The 19460-nt window shown below is 48.9% G+C and overlaps 1 protein-coding gene across 2 annotated transcripts in view; it reads right to left on the bottom strand.

Annotated features, from left to right (window-relative positions):
* The window catches only part of GNL1 (G protein nucleolar 1), a 149309-nt gene that overhangs the window by 69411 nt on the left and 60438 nt on the right, over positions 1-19460 (bottom strand). For both annotated transcript variants that reach the window (XM_085637395.1, XM_085638075.1), the window contains exons 6-7: positions 11225-11432; positions 5137-5232 (exon numbers count right to left, since the gene is read on the bottom strand). In XM_085637395.1, the coding sequence (XP_085493521.1) occupies positions 5137-5232; positions 11225-11432 (304 nt within the window). The remainder of the gene's footprint in view (positions 1-5136; positions 5233-11224; positions 11433-19460) is intronic.

The following is a 19460-nucleotide window of genomic DNA, read 5'->3' as shown; positions in this document are numbered from 1 at the left end:
TTTTTCCGTATGCCGACTCCGACGTCGGCCGCTTCAAGTTCGGCACCGAAGTCTGGCTTGGTGCGCTCGGTGCCGACGCGCTTCGCTGGCGTCGAAGGTGTGGAAGGCCTCGATCCGACCAGCGCCACTTTTGGTTTCGGTTTCGATTGAACCAGTGCAGCTTTCGGTTTGGAAGAAGGGAAACCAGCCGGTTAACGTCCGAGGCCGGGCCCGAGGGCGGGGCCGAAGAACTGCGGGATAGGTCTCGGGTAAGGCCCGAAGGCGATCCCTCGACCGGAGCCATAGACTGTGGCACTGGGCTCTCTTCAGTCTGAACGGGTAGGCCTTGCTCGTCATTGGAGCTACTCTCTTCGGCCCCTAAGGCCTCATCGTAGTCTCCTACCTCGGTGTCGTCTTCATCTCTGCGAAAGAGTGATTCGTCGACGTCGTTCGATCCAGAGTCATGTTCGGAAACGGGACTGGAGGGTAGGATCTCCAATTCTTCGACATCTTCGGTCTCGGCGTTGAAGATGTCTGCCGGGGCCGGTGCCGCGTGCTGCGCTTCGAGTCTTGCCGCTCGTCGATTCCGTAGAGTCTTCTTGGAACGGAACCGGGCACAGGCCATGCATGTCGATTCGTCGTGATCCGGCGAAAGGCATTTGTTGCACACCGGATGGATGTCGATGTGGGGATATTTCGCATTGCATACCGGACATCTTTTGAACGGTGTCCTCGATTCCATCGTCAATGTCGTCGATGGGCAGGTAAGAAGCGAAAAGTCGGTGCTGAAAGTTGTTAAACTAACAAAGGAGTATCGAAACCGATCGAGAAAAACAGTACCGACGCGAACTAAAGGCCTTTTGGCCTCGATAAAGTTTTTCCTAACTTGAGCTAAGATAGCACATCCGAACCCAATGGCGGAAAAAAAAACAATCTGAGGATGGAGGGGATGCCCATGCGCACTGTAGTCCAGGGGAGGAGTCACCTATCCCAGGATACCTCGAAGACTCTTCCAGGACAACAACGTGCAAACATCCGGACCCAACACTAGGCGGCGATCTATGCACAGATATGAATTCAGCAGCCCACATGCCTCGAACGCAATGATTCGCATTACTGTTAGCAGACTCGTTCAGTGCTACATTGTTCAGTTGCAATGATTCGCATTACTGTTAGCAGACTCATTCAGTGCTACATTGTTCAGATGCAATGATTCGCATTACTGTTAGCGGACTCGTTCAGTGCTACATTGTTCAGATGCAATGATTCGCATTACTGTTAGCAGACTCGTTCAGTGCTACATTGTTCAGATGCAATGATTCGCATTACTGTTAGCGGACTCATTCAGTGCTACATTGTTCAGATGCAATGATTCGCATTACTGTTAGCAGACTCGTTCAGTGCTACATTGTTCAGATGCAATGATTCGCATTACTGTTAGCGGACTCATTCAGTGCTACATTGTTCAGATGCAATGATTCGCATTACTGTTAGCGGACTCATTCAGTGCTACATTGTTCAGATGCAATGATTCGCATTACTGTTAGCAGACTCGTTCAGTGCTACATTGTTCAGATGCAATGATTCGCATTACTGTTAGCGGACTCATTCAGTGCTACATTGTTCAGATGCAATGATTCGCATTACTGTTAGCAGACTCGTTCAGTGCTACATTGTTCAGTTACAATGATTCGCATTACTGTTAGCGGACTCATTCAGTGCTACATTGTTCAGATGCAATGATTCGCATTACTGTTAGCGGACTCGTTTAGTGCTACATTGTTCAGATGCAATGGTTCGCATTACTGTTAGCGGACTCGTTCAGTGCTAGGGCGTTCAGTTGCAACCATTTGCATTACTGTAAACTAACTTGTTTAGTGCTAGGGTGTTTAGTTAATTTTAAGTTATATCGGTCTTGTTGATTTTCTGGCAGCAGCAGTTATGAGGCAAGGCACAGGTATCTTCTCGTGAAGTAGATGTGCAAGCTGGTAGTTTGCAGGGAGGGATGAACAATTCTCCCTGTGGCCCCTGTAGGATTATCCCCCAAGAGGGGGAAAATGGAAGAAGGGCACGGTGACCGGATAGGTGAGTCAGGATTGCCTCTGATTTATTTAAGGAAAAGCTGGATATGGGAACTTGTAGAAAAGGAGGCCAGTAACATCTGAGGAGCGAAGGCAGGAGCTCATGGAGTTGGATGTGTGTACACGAGTTCCAAGCAAAAGTCCTGCTATTACAGCACCTGCTTTAGTTCCCTCGAACATGAGAACATACAGGCGCGGCCGCATCGAGGGCTCAATCTGCCTATGGGACCAGAAATGCGGTGGCGGTAGAAGAACACATCACCTGGAATGAAGGCGCTAAATAAGTCCATTAACAAAAAATAAAGCAACATGGGTTTAAATGTCCTTGTCTCGCGGCCCATCTACAAAGTATTGTGGGTCGGAATTAGGAGGCCACAAAACAAACAGTGAGGTGCCTTGGGCAGAGGACCGGTGGGAGGACTGAGTGCCATGTTGGGGTGGGGTAGGGTGCCCTAGATGACCACAGAGGACCATGCGACTCTTCAAAAGCAAGCATCATGAGCTACAACAGAGAGTGGTTGCATCACTGGAGGTTCCACAGCTTGAGATTGAGGGTACGTGACCACTGACTGCACGCTGTGAGCCACGCTCGGAGTGAAGCGAGGAGAAACAGTGGGGATCGGGAGATGTTCATTAAAAACAGGATGGCTTATAATGGGGAGACACTGCAAAATCTTGAATCACCATTCTTATTACACCTCTACAGGTCAGCACCAAGAAAACTTTGGTGAACGCTGCACTCTAAAAATAGCTTCATCCAAGCCGAAGAAAACAAGTGGATGAAACAAAAGGTACAGGGGTTGGTAGGGTTGGGGGTTTGAAGTTCATAACAGGAGCTACCTTGACCCCATGCCCGCTTACAACCTCCAAGAACTGAGAATGCATATACATTGGATGCTATATAAGATGCTGTCAGAAAAACCAGAGACACTGGAACACATAAAAGATACTCGATCTGTAGATCTGACCCTACTGCAGGATGGCCACAAGACAACATCAGACTGAACCAGAAGATGAAGCTGGGTTCGATTGGGAGAGCTAATGAAGGGGATTAGATTATGTGTATATAGAGAGCGGAAGGCTCAGAAGGCCACTCGAGAAGAAATAATACCAGAGTGGGTGGTTTGCGAAAGATTGAGGTGAACAACTTGATCACATTCCTTCAGCAGCGGCACCTGAAGGGCTGTCTACCTTTATGTACTCGAAAGGGCGTAGAGTGGTGGTGTGGTCTTCACTGTCGGGGTTCAACCCAGGCAAGTGGTGGCGAGACTCCTACTCTACCGGACAAGGATTATCGGCTCCAGAAGGCACAAGAAAAAAGACCATTACAATGTCGCTAGTTGTAATATCATGACCTTCCTGGATGTCCAGAAACAAATTGTCTCTTTCACTGATGTTAAAATAAGGCTTTGGATGATGGGGGTGATATATACTTTCATGTCCCAATCCGAATTAGAAATTGTGGCAGAAAAAAATTCCTTCACAGATCTGTAGGAGGTCTGGGACTGTCTCGAGACCCAGCAACGACTCGGATGGATGACCAGGTTCCGACCACAACAAAGCAGAGGCGCAACAAATGACATAAAAATTCAGGATGACCTACGCAACCACAAATGCAGCAAAGTGAAAAGAGCAACAGCAGCATCCCTTCCGGACGACACCCAAAGTTGGCTGACTCTGGAGGGAAGGAGGAGGATAAAACTGAGCACTCGCAGAAGTTTTTTTTTTCTTCACAACATAATTTTATTGTTGACAGCCAAGACAAAGATTGCCTCACCGGGCATCAGCAATACGCATCGAAGGTGACATATACTGATGTCAACATTTTCAACAATAGCATATCGTTCATACAAAGAATAAATTGCGAGGAAAAACTTTAACAAAAAGACAAACAACTGTGCTACATTACATCTGTTTAAAGAATAAGGACGTCTCGTATATAGGGAGAGTTTTAGCCGCCCGTACCCACAGCCGGCAGGTGTACTACGCATATTCCATCCCAATACATTCCTAGCAATGATTCTTCAGTAGTAGGTGGACGAAGGCTCCAGATATGTCCCTCTATAATCCGACCACCTTCTCCAAATTTTTAAGTGTTTCTGAGGGGCACACCCTTGCTTCGAAAACCGGGATTTCTAGGCCCATACAAAAGTCTAAGCCCTTCTTCCATACCCCAATCAGCGGCGGGGACTTATCCTTCCAGGCACGGGCAATGTCTCTTTCCGCCAACGTGAGGCCAAGAAACAAGAGGACGCTTACCCGTTTCCACCCAGATCCTCCCTAATATGTAGCATGGCTAATTTCGAGGAGGATGAAACGCCCCATCCCAGAACCTCAGATAGACATGTAAACACCCCCCCCCCCCAGAACCTCGACAGTGTAGGACAGGACCACACTGTAGGCAGGAAAGTACCCTGTATAGACCCACATCGTAAACAATGCAGGGATGCAATTAAACCAGCACGCCACAGTCTGCGCCTAGCGTAATAGGCTCAACAAACATCTGTTATTCAGCGCCAAGATACCCGTAGTGGTGAACGTGCGCTTTACAAATACATAGGTTATGTAGATACTTAAATGTAAATAAGGCGCAGGCGGGCGCTATTACTACACTATGCGGGGATTCCAGAGCCTCTACCCAGGCGCTCACAGAAGTATGAGACCGAATGACAAATGCTAGATTTGTCCCCTAGATCTCCTGATGGAAGTAGGGATTATGCCTGCTTCTGCCTAAAATAAAGCAGAGGAAATGTGGGGGTGACGAGGGCTATGGTTGGCCTGGATGTTGAGTAAACCAGCAGATCAGGGTCATACATTGCAGGGCAGACGTAGCTTCTCCTTCTCATCACACAACTGTTTTTTCCATGGCTCGCAAATGAAGGTTCTTAGTGTCTGTTACACTTTATATTGCAAAATGAACGTTTAAGCATTCTGTTGAACTAACTTTACCATTACAAAGCACAAGCCTGGCGTTCGAGGGCGTGAATCTTAGAGCAATATCTGATCACTAAAGGGGCCCCTCCAGCCAAGCTTACTCTAATGCTGTCTGCATGTCCCAGAGATGCCCCTCACATACCTTTTCCAGCTGTGATGACCTCACAGGCGTGCAAGAGCTGTTTCGGTCCCAGAGCTGTACAAAAGCCCTTCCTCCGCTTTCGCCTTTTCTTGAACACTGAAATGAAAAGGACCAACAGTGAAATATAGTTCCTGAACGATGGCACAGCGAGGTCAAGATCAAATCAATGCACACAACGGTAGATATCACAACGAAACATAAGAAGCCAAGCGCACTCAATGTAAAGCAAACCAAGAGAGACAAGAGGATTACAGACCATCATTCAGAGAGCAAAAATTACAATGTCAAAAAACACAGTGAAGCAGTAATCACAAATGCCAAAAGAATGGAAGAGACATAAACCCAACTGGGGCATTTCCAGTAAACCGGAGTCCCAGCAAACCCATGCCATCCCAGGGTCCCTTGACGTTGGTCTGCATGTTCCCAAGTCAGTTTATTTCACCGATGAGCCCCACATCCTAAGCGTACAAGGACAGCAGAACACCCCAGGCAAGTCTTCATACACAACTGCACCCCTCCGCTCCTTGACCTTTACTGCTTGAATGTTGGTACCAAAGTTCCCTCCACGACATTTCGATGCTGGGTTTGCGATTCCTGGCAGATGCCAGGGGTCAGTTACTTGCTTTGAGCAGAGCCACTGCTCGTGGGAGTCCAAGATGCTCAGAGTCACAAGGTAGCCAGGTCCTCCGGGGTTTGTGAGGTTGCTGGCCACGGGAGATGCCGGGATTTAGCAGGAGCAGGTTCGAGGGTCGACAGGCCCGTAGGGCTGGGGCCAAAGCAGTTGGTGTCTTCCTCTTGTTTAGCAGCTGCAGGGCAGGTCTTCTTTCTTCTTGATCTTCTTTGCGGTTTCGGAATCTGGAATCTAAGGAAGGAAGGTTCAGGGTGCCTCTAAATACTAAATTGAAGGGAGTCCCTGCCCTGGGGTGGGTACACCCCATATCCTGCCACTCTCCTGTGGGAGGGGGGCAGGAGCCTAGTCCTGATTGGGCAGGGCTTCCCATCTTCAAGATGGCGAGAGTGGAGATGTGCTTCACCTCGCCTCCCCCCACCTGAGGGGTGGGGTTGGCAGAGGCTGGCACACCCCTTGTCCTTCCTTGGGGTTTCCGGCCAGTCTTCCCGCCAGAGTGGGGGTTTAGAACCGGTAGGGGCCAGTTGCTGAGTACAACAAGCGGCCTGGAGAAGCTCACAAAGGCAGCATGCCTTTGAAGCTACTCAGCTTGAGGGGTGGCTGATGTATGTCAGGGCAGTGTGTGTTGTGAGCATGGGAGTAGGAGGAGGAATCGCCATCATCCACAGGAACACTCTCAGAGTCTCGACCAACACCGCCGACACCCTCAGCACCGCCGAACACCTGCACTTCCAGATCCATACCGATCCCAACACCACCCTCAGAGGAACCCTCGTCTACAGACCCCCTGGACCCTGACCCCAGTTAAGCGACTCCATAGCAGACTTCGTCAGCACACATGCCCTCGCCTCCACAGACTACATCCTTCTCGGGGACCTGAACTTCCACCTCAAGAACAACAACGTCCTAAACTCCACCACCCTGATCGACAACCTCGGACAACTGGTCACTAACGCCCACCCACTCCGCCGGCCACACGCTGGACCCCATCTTCTCCGCAAGCTCCCATGTCTCCTTCAACCACACCACGGAACTCTACTGGACCGACCATCGCTGCAGCCACTTCACCTTCCGGAAGCCCACTACGCAACACCGCACCCAACAGATTCCCCGCCGCTGCTGAAGCAAAGTCACTGAAGACTAGCTAACCACCACCGTCGGCCGGAGCCCACCCACCGACACCGACAAACCCGCCCGCAACCTCAGACAATGGATCGACGACTGCACCAACACCCTCACCCCGATCAAGAAACCGCCAACAGACACCCCAGCAAGAAAGCCAGCTGGTTCACTGAAGACCTCCAGGCCTCCAAGAAAAACCTACCGAAAGCTGGAGAAGAAATGGCACCGTGAACAGACACCGGTCAGATAGCAGACCAGAAGAACGCCACCAGCAAACACCACCACCTCATCAGATCCGCCAAAAGGGCCTTCTTTAAAGACCGCCTAGACAACAACGCACACAACAGCAAAAAGCTCTTCAACATCGTGAAGGAACTCTCCAGCCCCAGCTCCAACACCAACACCAACACCAACGACATCCCACCTTCGCAAGACATGTGCGACTCCCTTGCCACCTTCTTCCATCGCAAGATCGCAGAAATCCACGGCCGCTTCAACGTTACAACCGCCCGACAACCACTAAGACCTCCATCCCCACGGCCCCCATCTGCATCGACCCCCTGCTCTCCTGGGCCAACATAAACGATGACGACACCATCAAAATCATGAACACCCTCCACTCCGGATCTCCGTCAGACCAATGCCCACACTACATCTTCAACAAGGCCAGCACCACCATCGCACCCCATCTCCGGAAAGCCATCAACATCTCCTTCGAGACAGCAACCTTCCCGGAGAGCTGGAAGCACGCCAAGATCAACGCCTTACTCAAAAAACCCATGGCTGACCCTAAGCACCTCAAGAACCTCCGGCCCATCTCCCTGCTCCCATTCCAGACGAAGGTCATCGAGAAGACCGTCAATAAACAACTGACCCGCTACCTCGAGGAGAACAGCATCCTGGACCCATCCCAGTCCGGGTTTCGCAGCAACCCCAGCACCGAAACTGCCCTCAACGCCGCCACCGATGACATCAGGGCCCTGCTGGACAACGGAGAAACCGCGGCCCTCATCCTCCTGGACCTATCAGCCGCCTTCGACACCGGCTGCCACCGCACCCTAGGCACAAGCCTCCACGACACTGGGATCCAAGACAAGGCTCTGGACTGGACCACCTCCTTCTTCTCCGGCAGAACCCTGTGCATCCACCTCCCCCTTTGCGCTCTGAAGCCACCAAGATCATCTGCGGCGTACCCCAGGGCTCATCCCTCAGCCCAACATTGTTCAACATCCACAGGGCACCACTTGCCCACGTCGCCCGACAGCATGACCTCAACATCATCTCCTATGCCGATCCTCTCCCTCACAAAGTACACCCTCACCGCCAAAACAAACCTCCACGAAGGAATGAAAGCCGTCGCCGAGTGGATGAAGAACAGCCGACTGAAGCTAAACTCGGACAAGACCGAAGTCCTCATCCTGGGTTCCACCCAGTCAGCCTGGGACGACTCCTGGTGGCCGACCGCACTGGGAACAGCCCCAACATCCACCGACGACGCACGCAACCTAGGGTTCATCCTCGACTCTACTCTCTCCATGACAAAGTAGGTCAACGCCGTCTCGTCCTTCTGCTTCAACACCCTCCGCAAGATCTACAGGTGGATCCCCACCGAAACAAGCAGAACGGTCACCCAGGCCCTCGTCAGCAGCAGGTTGGACTAAGGAAACGCCCTCTACGCAGGAGCCTCGTCCAAACTCCTGAAACGACTCCAACGCATTCAAAACGCCATGGCACGCCTGATCCTCGATATCCCTCGCCGCAGCCACATCACACCCCACCTAAGAGACCTGCACTGGCTCCCCGTCAACTAGAGGATCACCTTCAAGCTCCTCACCCATGCACACAAGGCACTCCACAACACCTGACCGTCATACCTCAGACGACTCAACTTCTACACCCCCAACCGCCAGCTCCGCTCCACCGACCTCGCCCCAGTCCCCCGCGTCCAAAGAGCGACCTCCGGCGGCAGATCGTTCTCCCACCTTGCCGCCAAGACCTGGAACACCCTCCCCATCCTCCTACGGCAGACCCAGGACCTGCTGACCTTCAGAAGACGCCTCAAGACCTGGCTATTCGAGCAGTAGCAGCATCCCCCGCCCCTCAGCGCCTTGAGACCCTCACGGGTAAGTAGTGGCCTTTACAAATGTTCTGATTGATTGTTCTGAAACCGGTCTGTGAGAGATGAAGCAGGTTGTTATTTTCCAGGAAGCCCGAGAGGGATGAGTTCACATGCTTCTCAGCAATTTTACTTATGCCTGGCAGCAAGGATATAGGTCGGTAGTTTGCCCAGTCTTCTGGGTCCAGATTAGGTTTTTTTAACAGAGCCTTGACCATCGCCTGTTTCCACAGTGGAGGCACAATTCCTGTAAGAAGAGAGGCATTAATCAGGTCTAATATGATTGGAGAGATGGTCTTACTAATCTTATTTAGAATGGTGGGTGGAGCTGGATCGATTGGTGAGCCAGATTTAAGATGACTCAAGATTTTTTTTAAGGAGGTTTGGTCCAATGGGGGAAATTCCTCCAATAGGTCCTGTTCCTCTATTGAATCAGTTGAAGGTACCAACTGCAGGTCTCTTTCCAAAGGGAAGGACGAATAGATGGTTTGTATTTTAGCAGAGAAAAATTCTGCTAACTGGTTGCATCGGAGTTGAGGATTATCTACAGTCTGTGAAGGGGCCAGGGGGGGCAGGAGTGATTTAGCCATGAGGAAAATTTTGCGCGAAGAATTTACAGCCGATTTAATTCTGTCTTGATAATAGCAGCTTTGTGCAGATTTTATTTCTAACTTATAGTGTTATATGGCTTCTCTATATTTAACTTTATTGCTGAGTGAGAAGTCCTTTCTCCACTTTCTTTCCAATATTTTGCACTTTTGTTTAAGTTTCCAGAGTCCAGGGAAGTACCAGGGGTTTCTGTTAGTACCAGTTTTTATGTGGGTCTCTTTTTTGGGAAGGATGGTGTTAAGCGAGGACTCTAACCAGCTATTAAATGTATCAATTGCGATAGTGGGATTTGGGTGGGGTTTTGGCCTTGCGGTTTCCAATTTGGTCCCCATAAATCCTACTGAAGTTTAGACCAGGTACGGATAAGCTTTTTAGTTTCCCTCGCCGGTGGACTTGTTTCCTGCATAACCCAAGTAAATGGGAGCAGGAAATGGTCAGACCATGGTAGCGGAGTAGGTAGAGAGGAAACCAAAGATTGGATGTTGGAAAAAATAGGGTCCAGTAACCCTCCAACAAGGTCTGATATTTGGGGGAGTTGGGCATTATCAAAATGCATATTAAAGTCTCCCAGTACCGTAAAATTGGGCAGGGAACTTGCAAAGTTGGCTACAATCTCTGGCACGGACTGACAAAATTGTCCATCGGGGCCTGTGGGACGATATATTAGGATACCTGACAGGATAGCAACATGGGATACCCGAATGGAGAACAGGATACTTTCACAATCAGGTATGGGATTAGTGGTGATGCGACATTTAAAATCATCCTGATGGATAATGGTAATACCCCCTCCCCCACCAACGTCTCGGTCTAGCCTCTGTATTACATAATTAGGTGGAAGGGCTCGCATAGTTACATAGGACCTCTCCCTCAAAGTCTTTGGCGCCGTGGCCTGGCAGTCTGTGCTCGACTTCGAGTTGTGGTCGCGTTCGAGACACCATAAGCACACAAGGTGCGGGTCGGTAACCAACATGGCGCTGTGACAGGCACCACACGACTTAAACCCTACCTTTCTAGAGGTCATCCCGCAACACACAAGGAAAAAAAAAAAATCTTCCACAAAATGTTAAAGTTATTGTGATGTGACTCCTGCACCATGGGTGGCTCGTTGTGGTTTTAATAAAAAGATTTATTTTAAAAAAAATGGAATCTGCAGCTAGAAGGTCCTATCAGATGCTTATTTTCAACCTTTATTTTTTATAAGTTTGGTTTAATATGTAAAATAATTTCTTGCCCTCAAGAAGCGATGTGGTATTGTTCCCGTCGTGAAACACAAGATAGCAACTTTGAGATAAATGAAAAAAAATAGTCCAATATTAATGGAGTCCTTGGTATAAAGTTGTTGATTTTATCCAGCCTGTATTCTTAAAAATCACTTGAATGTGCTTGATTTACAGTGAATTACTGATAACCTGATCAGCAGACGCTCGATCAGCAGACGCTCATGAAGTAATGAAAGAAAAGCTGAGCCTGGAGCCGCAATCTGAACCTACAGCGGCTGCTGTTCACCCCTCCCTTGCCCCCCACCATCCACCCGCCCACCCCCACTGCGTGAGCAGAAATCTGAATTCAGACAGGACCGGTCGCAGCAGACACTTCAAATAAGCATTTACCTGTACTGGGGTCGGCATCCTCTGTGCCTTGCTGGGGGAAGGAAGTGAAGCAGGCGATGTGCACTTCCGGGAACTTGACCTGGAAGTAGTGCTTCCAGGCAACCACGAGAGCTGGCGGCGCCAGGTCAATCTTGTTCAGCACCAGAACGATGTTCTTCTTCATGTCGCGGGTCACAAAGTCATACAGTGCAGGGGAGAAGTGGATCACCTGGGGAGAATGGTGGAAGTCAGACAGATGCACGATTCCGCACAGTTTAATTTACACTACTCTGGACGCCATCAGAGAATCCAGCCATACGTATTATCTGGTGTCTAGGGTAAATACCAGGATACTCACCTTCTACAGAAACTCGTACACTCTTCATCAGCAAGGAATACAGACACCTAATAAGGCACGTAAAGGACTCTCACAGGTGAGCAAGGAATACCACACCCTGACCAGGCACATATACTGCGCCACAGGTGAGGAGCACCGACACCTAATGAGAAGGCACGTACACTGCACCACAATAAACCCGCCCCATATACAGAGGCGGCAATAAACCCGCCCCACATACAGAGGCGGCAATAAACCCGCCCAATATACAGAGGCGGCAATAAACCCGCCCCATTTACAGAGGCGGCAATAAACCCGCCCCATATACAGAGGCGGCAATAAACCCACCCCATATACAGAGGCGGCAATAAACCCGCCCCATATACAGAGGCGGCAATAAACCCGCCCCATATACAGAGGCGGCAATAAACCCGCCCCATATACAGAGGCGGCAACAAACCCGCCCCATATACAGAGGCGGCAATAAACCCGCCCCATATACAGAGGCGGCAATAAATCCACCCCATATACAGAGATGGCATAATACCCGCCACATATACAGAGGCGGCAATAAACCCGCCCCATATACAGAGGCGGCAATAAACCCGCCCCATATACAGAGGCGGCAATAAACCTGCCCCATATAGAGAGGCGGCAACAAACCTGCCCCATATACAGAGACGGCAATAAATCCGCCCGTATACAGAGGCGCCAATAAATCCCCCCATATACAGAGGCGGCAATTAATCAGCCCGTATACAGAGGCGGCAATAAATCCGCCCCATATACAGAGGCTACAATAAATCCACCCCATATACAGAGGCAGCAATAAACCGCCCCATATACAGAGGCGGCAATAAACCCGCCCCATATACAGAGGCGGCAATAAACCCGCCCCATATACAGAGACGCTAATAAACCCGCCCCAGATACAGAGGCGGCAATAAACCCGCCCCAGATACAGAGGCGGCAATAAACCCGCCCCATATACAGAGGCGGCAATAAACCCACCCCACATACAGAGGTGGCAATAAAGCCGCCCCATATACAGAGGCGGCTATAAATCCGCCCTATATACAGAGGCGGCAATAAACCCGCCCCATATACAGAGGCGGTAATAAACCCGCCCCATTTACAGAGGCGGCAATAAACCCGCCCCATATACAGAGGCGGCAATAAACCCACCCCATATACAGAGGCGGCAATAAACCCGCCCCATATACAGAGGCGGCAATAAACCCGCCCCATATACAGAGGCGGCAATAAACCCGCCCCATATACAGAGGCGGCAACAAACCCGCCCCATATACAGAGGCGGCAATAAACCCGCCCCATATACAGAGGCGGCAATAAATCCACCCCATATACAGAGATGGCATAATACCCGCCACATATACAGAGGCGGCAATAAACCCGCCCCATATACAGAGGCGGCAATAAACCCGCCCCATATACAGAGGCGGCAATAAACCTGCCCCATATAGAGAGGCGGCAACAAACCTGCCCCATATACAGAGACGGCAATAAATCCGCCCGAATACAGAGGCGCCAATAAATCCCCCCATATACAGAGGCGGCAATTAATCAGCCCGTATACAGAGGCGGCAATAAATCCGCCCCATATACAGAGGCTACAATAAATCCACCCCATATACAGAGGCAGCAATAAACCGCCCCATATACAGAGGCGGCAATAAACCCGCCCCATATACAGAGGCGGCAATAAACCCGCCCCATATACAGAGACGCTAATAAACCCGCCCCAGATACAGAGGCGGCAATAAACCCGCCCCAGATACAGAGGCGGCAATAAACCCGCCCCATATACAGAGGCGGCAATAAAGCCGCCCCATATACAGAGGAGGCGGCAATAAAGCCGCCCCATATACAGAGGAGGCGGCAATAAAGCCGCCCCATATACAGAGGAGGCGGCAATAAAGCCGCCCCATATACAGAGGAGGCGGCAATAAAGCCGCCCTATATACAGAGGCGGCAATAAAGCCGCCCCATATACAGAGGCGGCAATAAAGCCGCCCCATATACAGAGGCGGCAATAAAGCCGCCCCGTATACAGAGGCGGCAATAAAGGCGCCCCATATACAGAAGCGGCAATAAAGGCGCCCCATATACAGAGGCGGCAATAAAGCCGCCCCATATACAGAGGCGGCAATAAAGCCGCCCCATATACAGAGGCGGCAATAAAGCCACGCCATATACAGAGGCGGCAATAAAGCCACGCCATATACAGAGGCGGCAATAAAGCCTCCCCGTATACAGAGGCGGCAATAAATCCATCCCATATACAAAGGCGGCAATAAATCCGCCCCATATACAGAGGCGGCAATACATCCGCCCCATATACAGAGGCGGCAATAAATCCACCCCATATACAGAGATAGCAAAATACCCGCCACATATACAGAGGCGGCAATAAACCTGCCCCATATACAGAGGCGCCAATAAACCTGCCCCATATAGAGAGGCGGCAACAAACCTGCCCCATATACAGAGACGGCAATAAATCCGCCCGTATACAGAAGCACCAATAAATCCCCCCATATACAGAGGCGGCAACAAATCAGCCCGTATACAGAGGCGGCAATAAATCCGCCCCATATACAGAGGCGACAATAAATCCACCCCATATACAGAGGCAGCAATAAACCGCCCCATATACAGAGGCGGCAATAAACCCGCCCCATATACAGAGGCGGCAATAAACCTGCCCCATATACAGAGACGGCAATAAACCCGCCCCATATACAGAGACGCTAATAAACCCGCCCCAGATACAGAGGCAGCAATAAACCCGCCCCATATACAGAGGCGGCAATAAACCCGCCCCATATACAGAGGCGGCAATAAACCCGCCCCATATACAGAGGCGGCAATAAACCCGCCCCATATACAGAGGCGGCAATAAACCCGCCCCATATACAGAGACTGTAATAAACCCGCCCCATATACAGATGTGGCAATAAACCCACCCCACATACATAGGTGGCAATAAATCCGCCCCACATACAGAGGCGGCAATAAAGCCGCCCCATATACAGAGGCGGCTATAAATCCGCCCCATATACAGAGGCGGCACTAAAGCCGCCCCATATACAGAGGCAAAAATATTGGTTCTGTTGGGAAAAATGCTTAGTTTAAACAACACTACATGTGTTCATAGACTGTTGAAAAAGTGCTTAATCACAGTTATACAAGCACACATAAGAACCATTAATTTGGGAAACACGAAATGATTTTCTTTTTCACTGTATTTGAATACACATAAATATTACTACAATACAGGACTGACCAAAAGACAATAAATTAAAGCACAGAATGCTCAGTAACTAATCGTGCAAAATGACATAACAATCAAAACAAAATTGACATCAAAACTACATATATATATATTGAACAATAATACACTTTGAACACAGATGATCCAAAATCAATAGCATATAACACCACAACATATATCCTTCAATATTCAAATGGTGGAATTGCATGGATCAATCAGACCGGTAACGTCGACGTTTCGACCCTAAGATGACGTGTAGATTTATACGCATCGGGAACGGGTCTTCATCAGGACAATAAAGTATATGTCAGCCTGAGGACTAGGAAAAGATAAATTATCCTTGGGTCGCATACGATGAAATCAGTCAAATCCTCACTCAGTCAGATCAATATATTCTTGAGATGTGTTTAATCCCTGCACGAAGAACGGTGCCGTCAAAGCGATCACCGAAATTTGGAGCGCAGTAAATGCGCTTCCAATTTCACACAAGCCGGACTTCCGGCTTGTGTGAAATTGGAAGCACATTTACTGCGCTCCAAATTTCGGTGATCGCTTTGACGGCACCGCTCTTCGTGCAGGGATTAAACAAAGTCCGGCTTGTGTGAAATTGGAAGCACATTTACTGCGCTCCAAATTTCGGTGATCGCTTTGACGGCACCGTTCTTCGTGCAGGGATTAAACACATCTCAAGAATATATTGATCTGACTGAGTGAGGATTTGACTGATTTCATCGTATGCGACCCAAGGATAATTTATCTTTTCCTAGTCCTCAGGCTGACATATACTTTATTGTCCTGATGAAGACCCGTTCCCGATGCGTATAAATCTACACGTCACCTTAGGGTCGAAACGTCGACGTTACCGGTCTGATTGATCCATGCAATTCCACCATTTGAACATTGAAGGATATATGTTGTGGTGTTATATGCTATTGATTTTGGATCATCTGTGTTCAAAGTGTATTTTTGTCCAATATATATATATGTAGTTTTGATGTTAATTTTGTTTTGATTGTTATGTCATTTTGCACTATTAGTTACTGAGCATTCTGTGCTTTAATTTATTGTCTTTTGGTCAGTCCTGTATTGTAGTAATATTTATGTGTATTCAAATACAGTGAAAAAGAAAATAATTTCGTGTTTCCCAAATTAATGGTTCTTATGTGTGCGTGTATAACTGTGATTAAGCACTTTTTCAACAGTCTATGAACACATGTAGTGTTGTTTAAACTAAGCATTTTTCCCAACAGAACCAATATTTCTGCTCTATGTACTCACTCAGGTTCTGAGGGTTACTGGGTTACCCCATTAATTCCAATGGCCATATACAGAGGCGGCAATAAACCGCCCCATATACTAATCCCCGCCCCATATACAGAGGCGGCAATAAACCCGCCCCATATACAGAGGCAGCAATAAACCCGCCCCATATACAGAGGCGGCAATAAACCCGCCCCATATACAGAGGCGGCAATAAACCCGCCCCATATACAGAGACGGTAATAAACCCGCCCCATATACCGAGACGGTAATAAACCCGCCCCATATACCGAGACGGTAATAAACCCACCCCATATACAGAGGCGGCAATAAACCGCCCCATGTACTAAACCCGCCCCATATACTAAACCCGTCCCATATACAGAGGCGCCAATAAATCCGCCCCATATACAGAGACTGTAATAAACCCGCCCCATATACAGATGTGGCAATAAATCCACCCCATATACAGAGACTGTAATAAACCCGCCCCATATACAGATGTGGCAATAAATCCGCCCCATATACAGAGGCGGCAAAAAAACCCGCCCCATATACAGAGGCGGCAATAAACCCGCCCCATATACAGAGGCGGCAATAACCCCACCCCATGTACAGAGGCGGCAATAAATCCACCCCATGTACAGAGGCCACAATATATCACAGCCATGTAACCACCACCTCATGGCTTTAAATGATAAGGAGGAAAAATATTCTGCCAGCCTCTTAATAAATGATCTTAACAGTTGGGCTTTCAGGGGAGGGAAAATCCTCCGTAACTCGAGCTTCAGGCAAAAAAACTAAAGTGGACAGCAGTTGCTCTGCTGGTGGAAGTCAATCCGAAGTCGCTCCCTTTACATACTTGCTTTCTCGACTTCAAAGCTGCCCTTTTTGGATCCCCAGAGCCAAACTCTGGTGCAAGCTGCATCTCTAGGACCATCCTCCCCCTTCCTGCGAGCGATTGAACTATAGTACACAAACACATGGCTCAAAATGAAGCCACCTCTCCAAAGAGATTCACACTAGACGACTTCAAACAGGCTGGGAGCCAGAGTCCACCTTACTCAACCTATCACAGATGTGTCTGATGAGTTAGATAATATTAATGCACAACGTCTAAAGCAGGCGGCGAAGAAATCCCAAACTTACGATACAACCATGCTCTGGTGTTATTTACCAAACAAAGGTCGGGCTGAAAAGACTCATCGATAAACTACAGGAGAGCCCTGAGTAAAGCCATCCCGAGATCACCTGAAGTAAGACGAAAATAGAAACTTTTGGAAAAATATCATAAAGGCCGAAGCGTGGCGCATCGGCGACTACATCCTTTCGAAGGAACAAGACTACAAATGTTTAAGTGTATGGACAGATTCGAGAGGCACCTACCACCCTCAAAAGGAGGCAGAAAAGGGAAACCTCTCGCCCTCCGTCAGCTTTTCTAAAGTCAAGAGACGAGCTCTAGGGTCCAGCCTGCATCTACTGCACCAAGTGATGAAAGCAAAATGGATTCCAAGCACCACATATCGAAGCGAAATACTATTGGGTGAAGACTGCATTGATGGACAAGCTGCACACACAAGTTTACAAAGCAGCATTAAGGCTCCCAAGAGCAGCCTCGCCGGGACAGGTGCGGCTACAGAAACAGTCCTTGGGTGGGTGTGGTCGTACCTCAAGCTATGCCATGGCGGGATCCAGTCAGGATCGCTTAGACAACCTAGTGTGGAAGAGATGACCGAAGCAGGGAACTCGTCCACCCATGGTCGCTATTTAGAGCAGGCTCTAGATGCTCTCTCCGCACGGGAGGTTTGGAATCTGCATCTCTCGCAGCATGTCTTGTAAAAGTTTATTAACGAACGCCGAAAGCATCTCTACTGGCTAGACAAAGCAGTACTGGCAAAATGATCCAAGGTTATTTATCACGCACCCTCATGATCTATATCATACACAAGTAGATTGCATTGAGGGTTGGGACTTTTCCAGCATCGGAAAGATGTTAATACTTGCACAAACTGCCGCTGCATGCAAAGATTTTAATTAATCACACATGTGAAATAAAACAGTTGAGCCATGAAATGATTTCTGTTGAGGCAAAAAACTGTTTCCCGACCTAAAACAAGGCATGGAAAATTTTTCAATGAAGTGTGAGGAAAGGAAAACTAATTCATGCATAAAAAACACACACTTCATTGTATTGAATTCCAGTATTTAGCAAGATTCCTGAACTTTTGAAAACTTTGTTCGTTCAGGAATTTTGACATATCTGAATATATAAAACTAATTGCACATGGCCCTCGTTAATGGGCAGTGCGCTCTGTGTACACGCAGGCTGGACTGTGTACAATGAAGAGGAGGCTGAGTACTGGTGGTCCACGTGTCCGAAGGACGTCTGCAGTGGTTTATGCCCAAATGAGCACTGTGAGTAGGGACCGTGCCCCGTGCTAATCTCCACTACGCAGGACTGCAGTCCATGCACAGTGGTTTATGTGCACATGGAGCTGGCAATGCACAAAGGGGTACAGTTACAAAACCAAGCCGTGTTCGAAACCCCCACCGCATACAATGTACCAGTCCACAAATATAAACCACCCAGCACCAACTGGACAGACATGGCATAAGTGCAGCGACGTGCCAGATACCGCTGGCCACCGTAAGTCCCAACAAGCTCTATACTATGACCGGTCCGTAACATCTCACAATGACAATCAGATATGGGATGATATCAACAAAGTGCTTCCCAGCAAGGCTCCCCACGTCTCTGTCCACCCTATGCCTGCTCAGGACCATAAACGTTTAAACAAAGCATCTCAGAATGGACAACAGAATGCAATAACCGGGTAAGGGGACGATTATCATAAGGAATACCATAAGAGACCCGCAGAGCGGCTCAAAGCTGCCAACTTTCTGGAAACCACAAACTGCCTGCCTCTTGCACACGTCTTCATCCATCACACTGCTACGGGCTGCGAGCCAAAACACCATAACCACACCGTGGTGGTCATCACGTGCAACATGGAAACACCTCCCACACAGGATCAAAACAAAAACGAAACAATTCCAACCACACAACCTAGACGATGTAGCACGCTACCCCCGCAGGCAAGAGGTCCAGAGCCCCACATAGAGGTAGTAAGTAAGGGTTATGTAAATGCTGTAATCCGATACACTAATAACACCTGAAGGTATGTGTAACATCGTGTGCAATTAGGGTCTAAGCACAGGACATGGCCTCCAAATCCAAAGTCCATGCATAATAGAGCAAAGAGCAGGCTCCCTGACTTAACCACAACTATGCACGGATGTGAGAAGGAATATGCTACTTACCAGTATGCATCTGTTCTTGGCATGTAGAGCTGCAGAGTTGTACA

Source organism: Triturus cristatus, chromosome 1_1 (assembly GCF_964204655.1).
Source record: "Triturus cristatus chromosome 1_1, aTriCri1.1, whole genome shotgun sequence".
NCBI classification, from domain to species: domain Eukaryota; kingdom Metazoa; phylum Chordata; class Amphibia; order Caudata; family Salamandridae; genus Triturus; species Triturus cristatus.
This window is presented reverse-complemented; position numbering and strand designations above follow the sequence as displayed.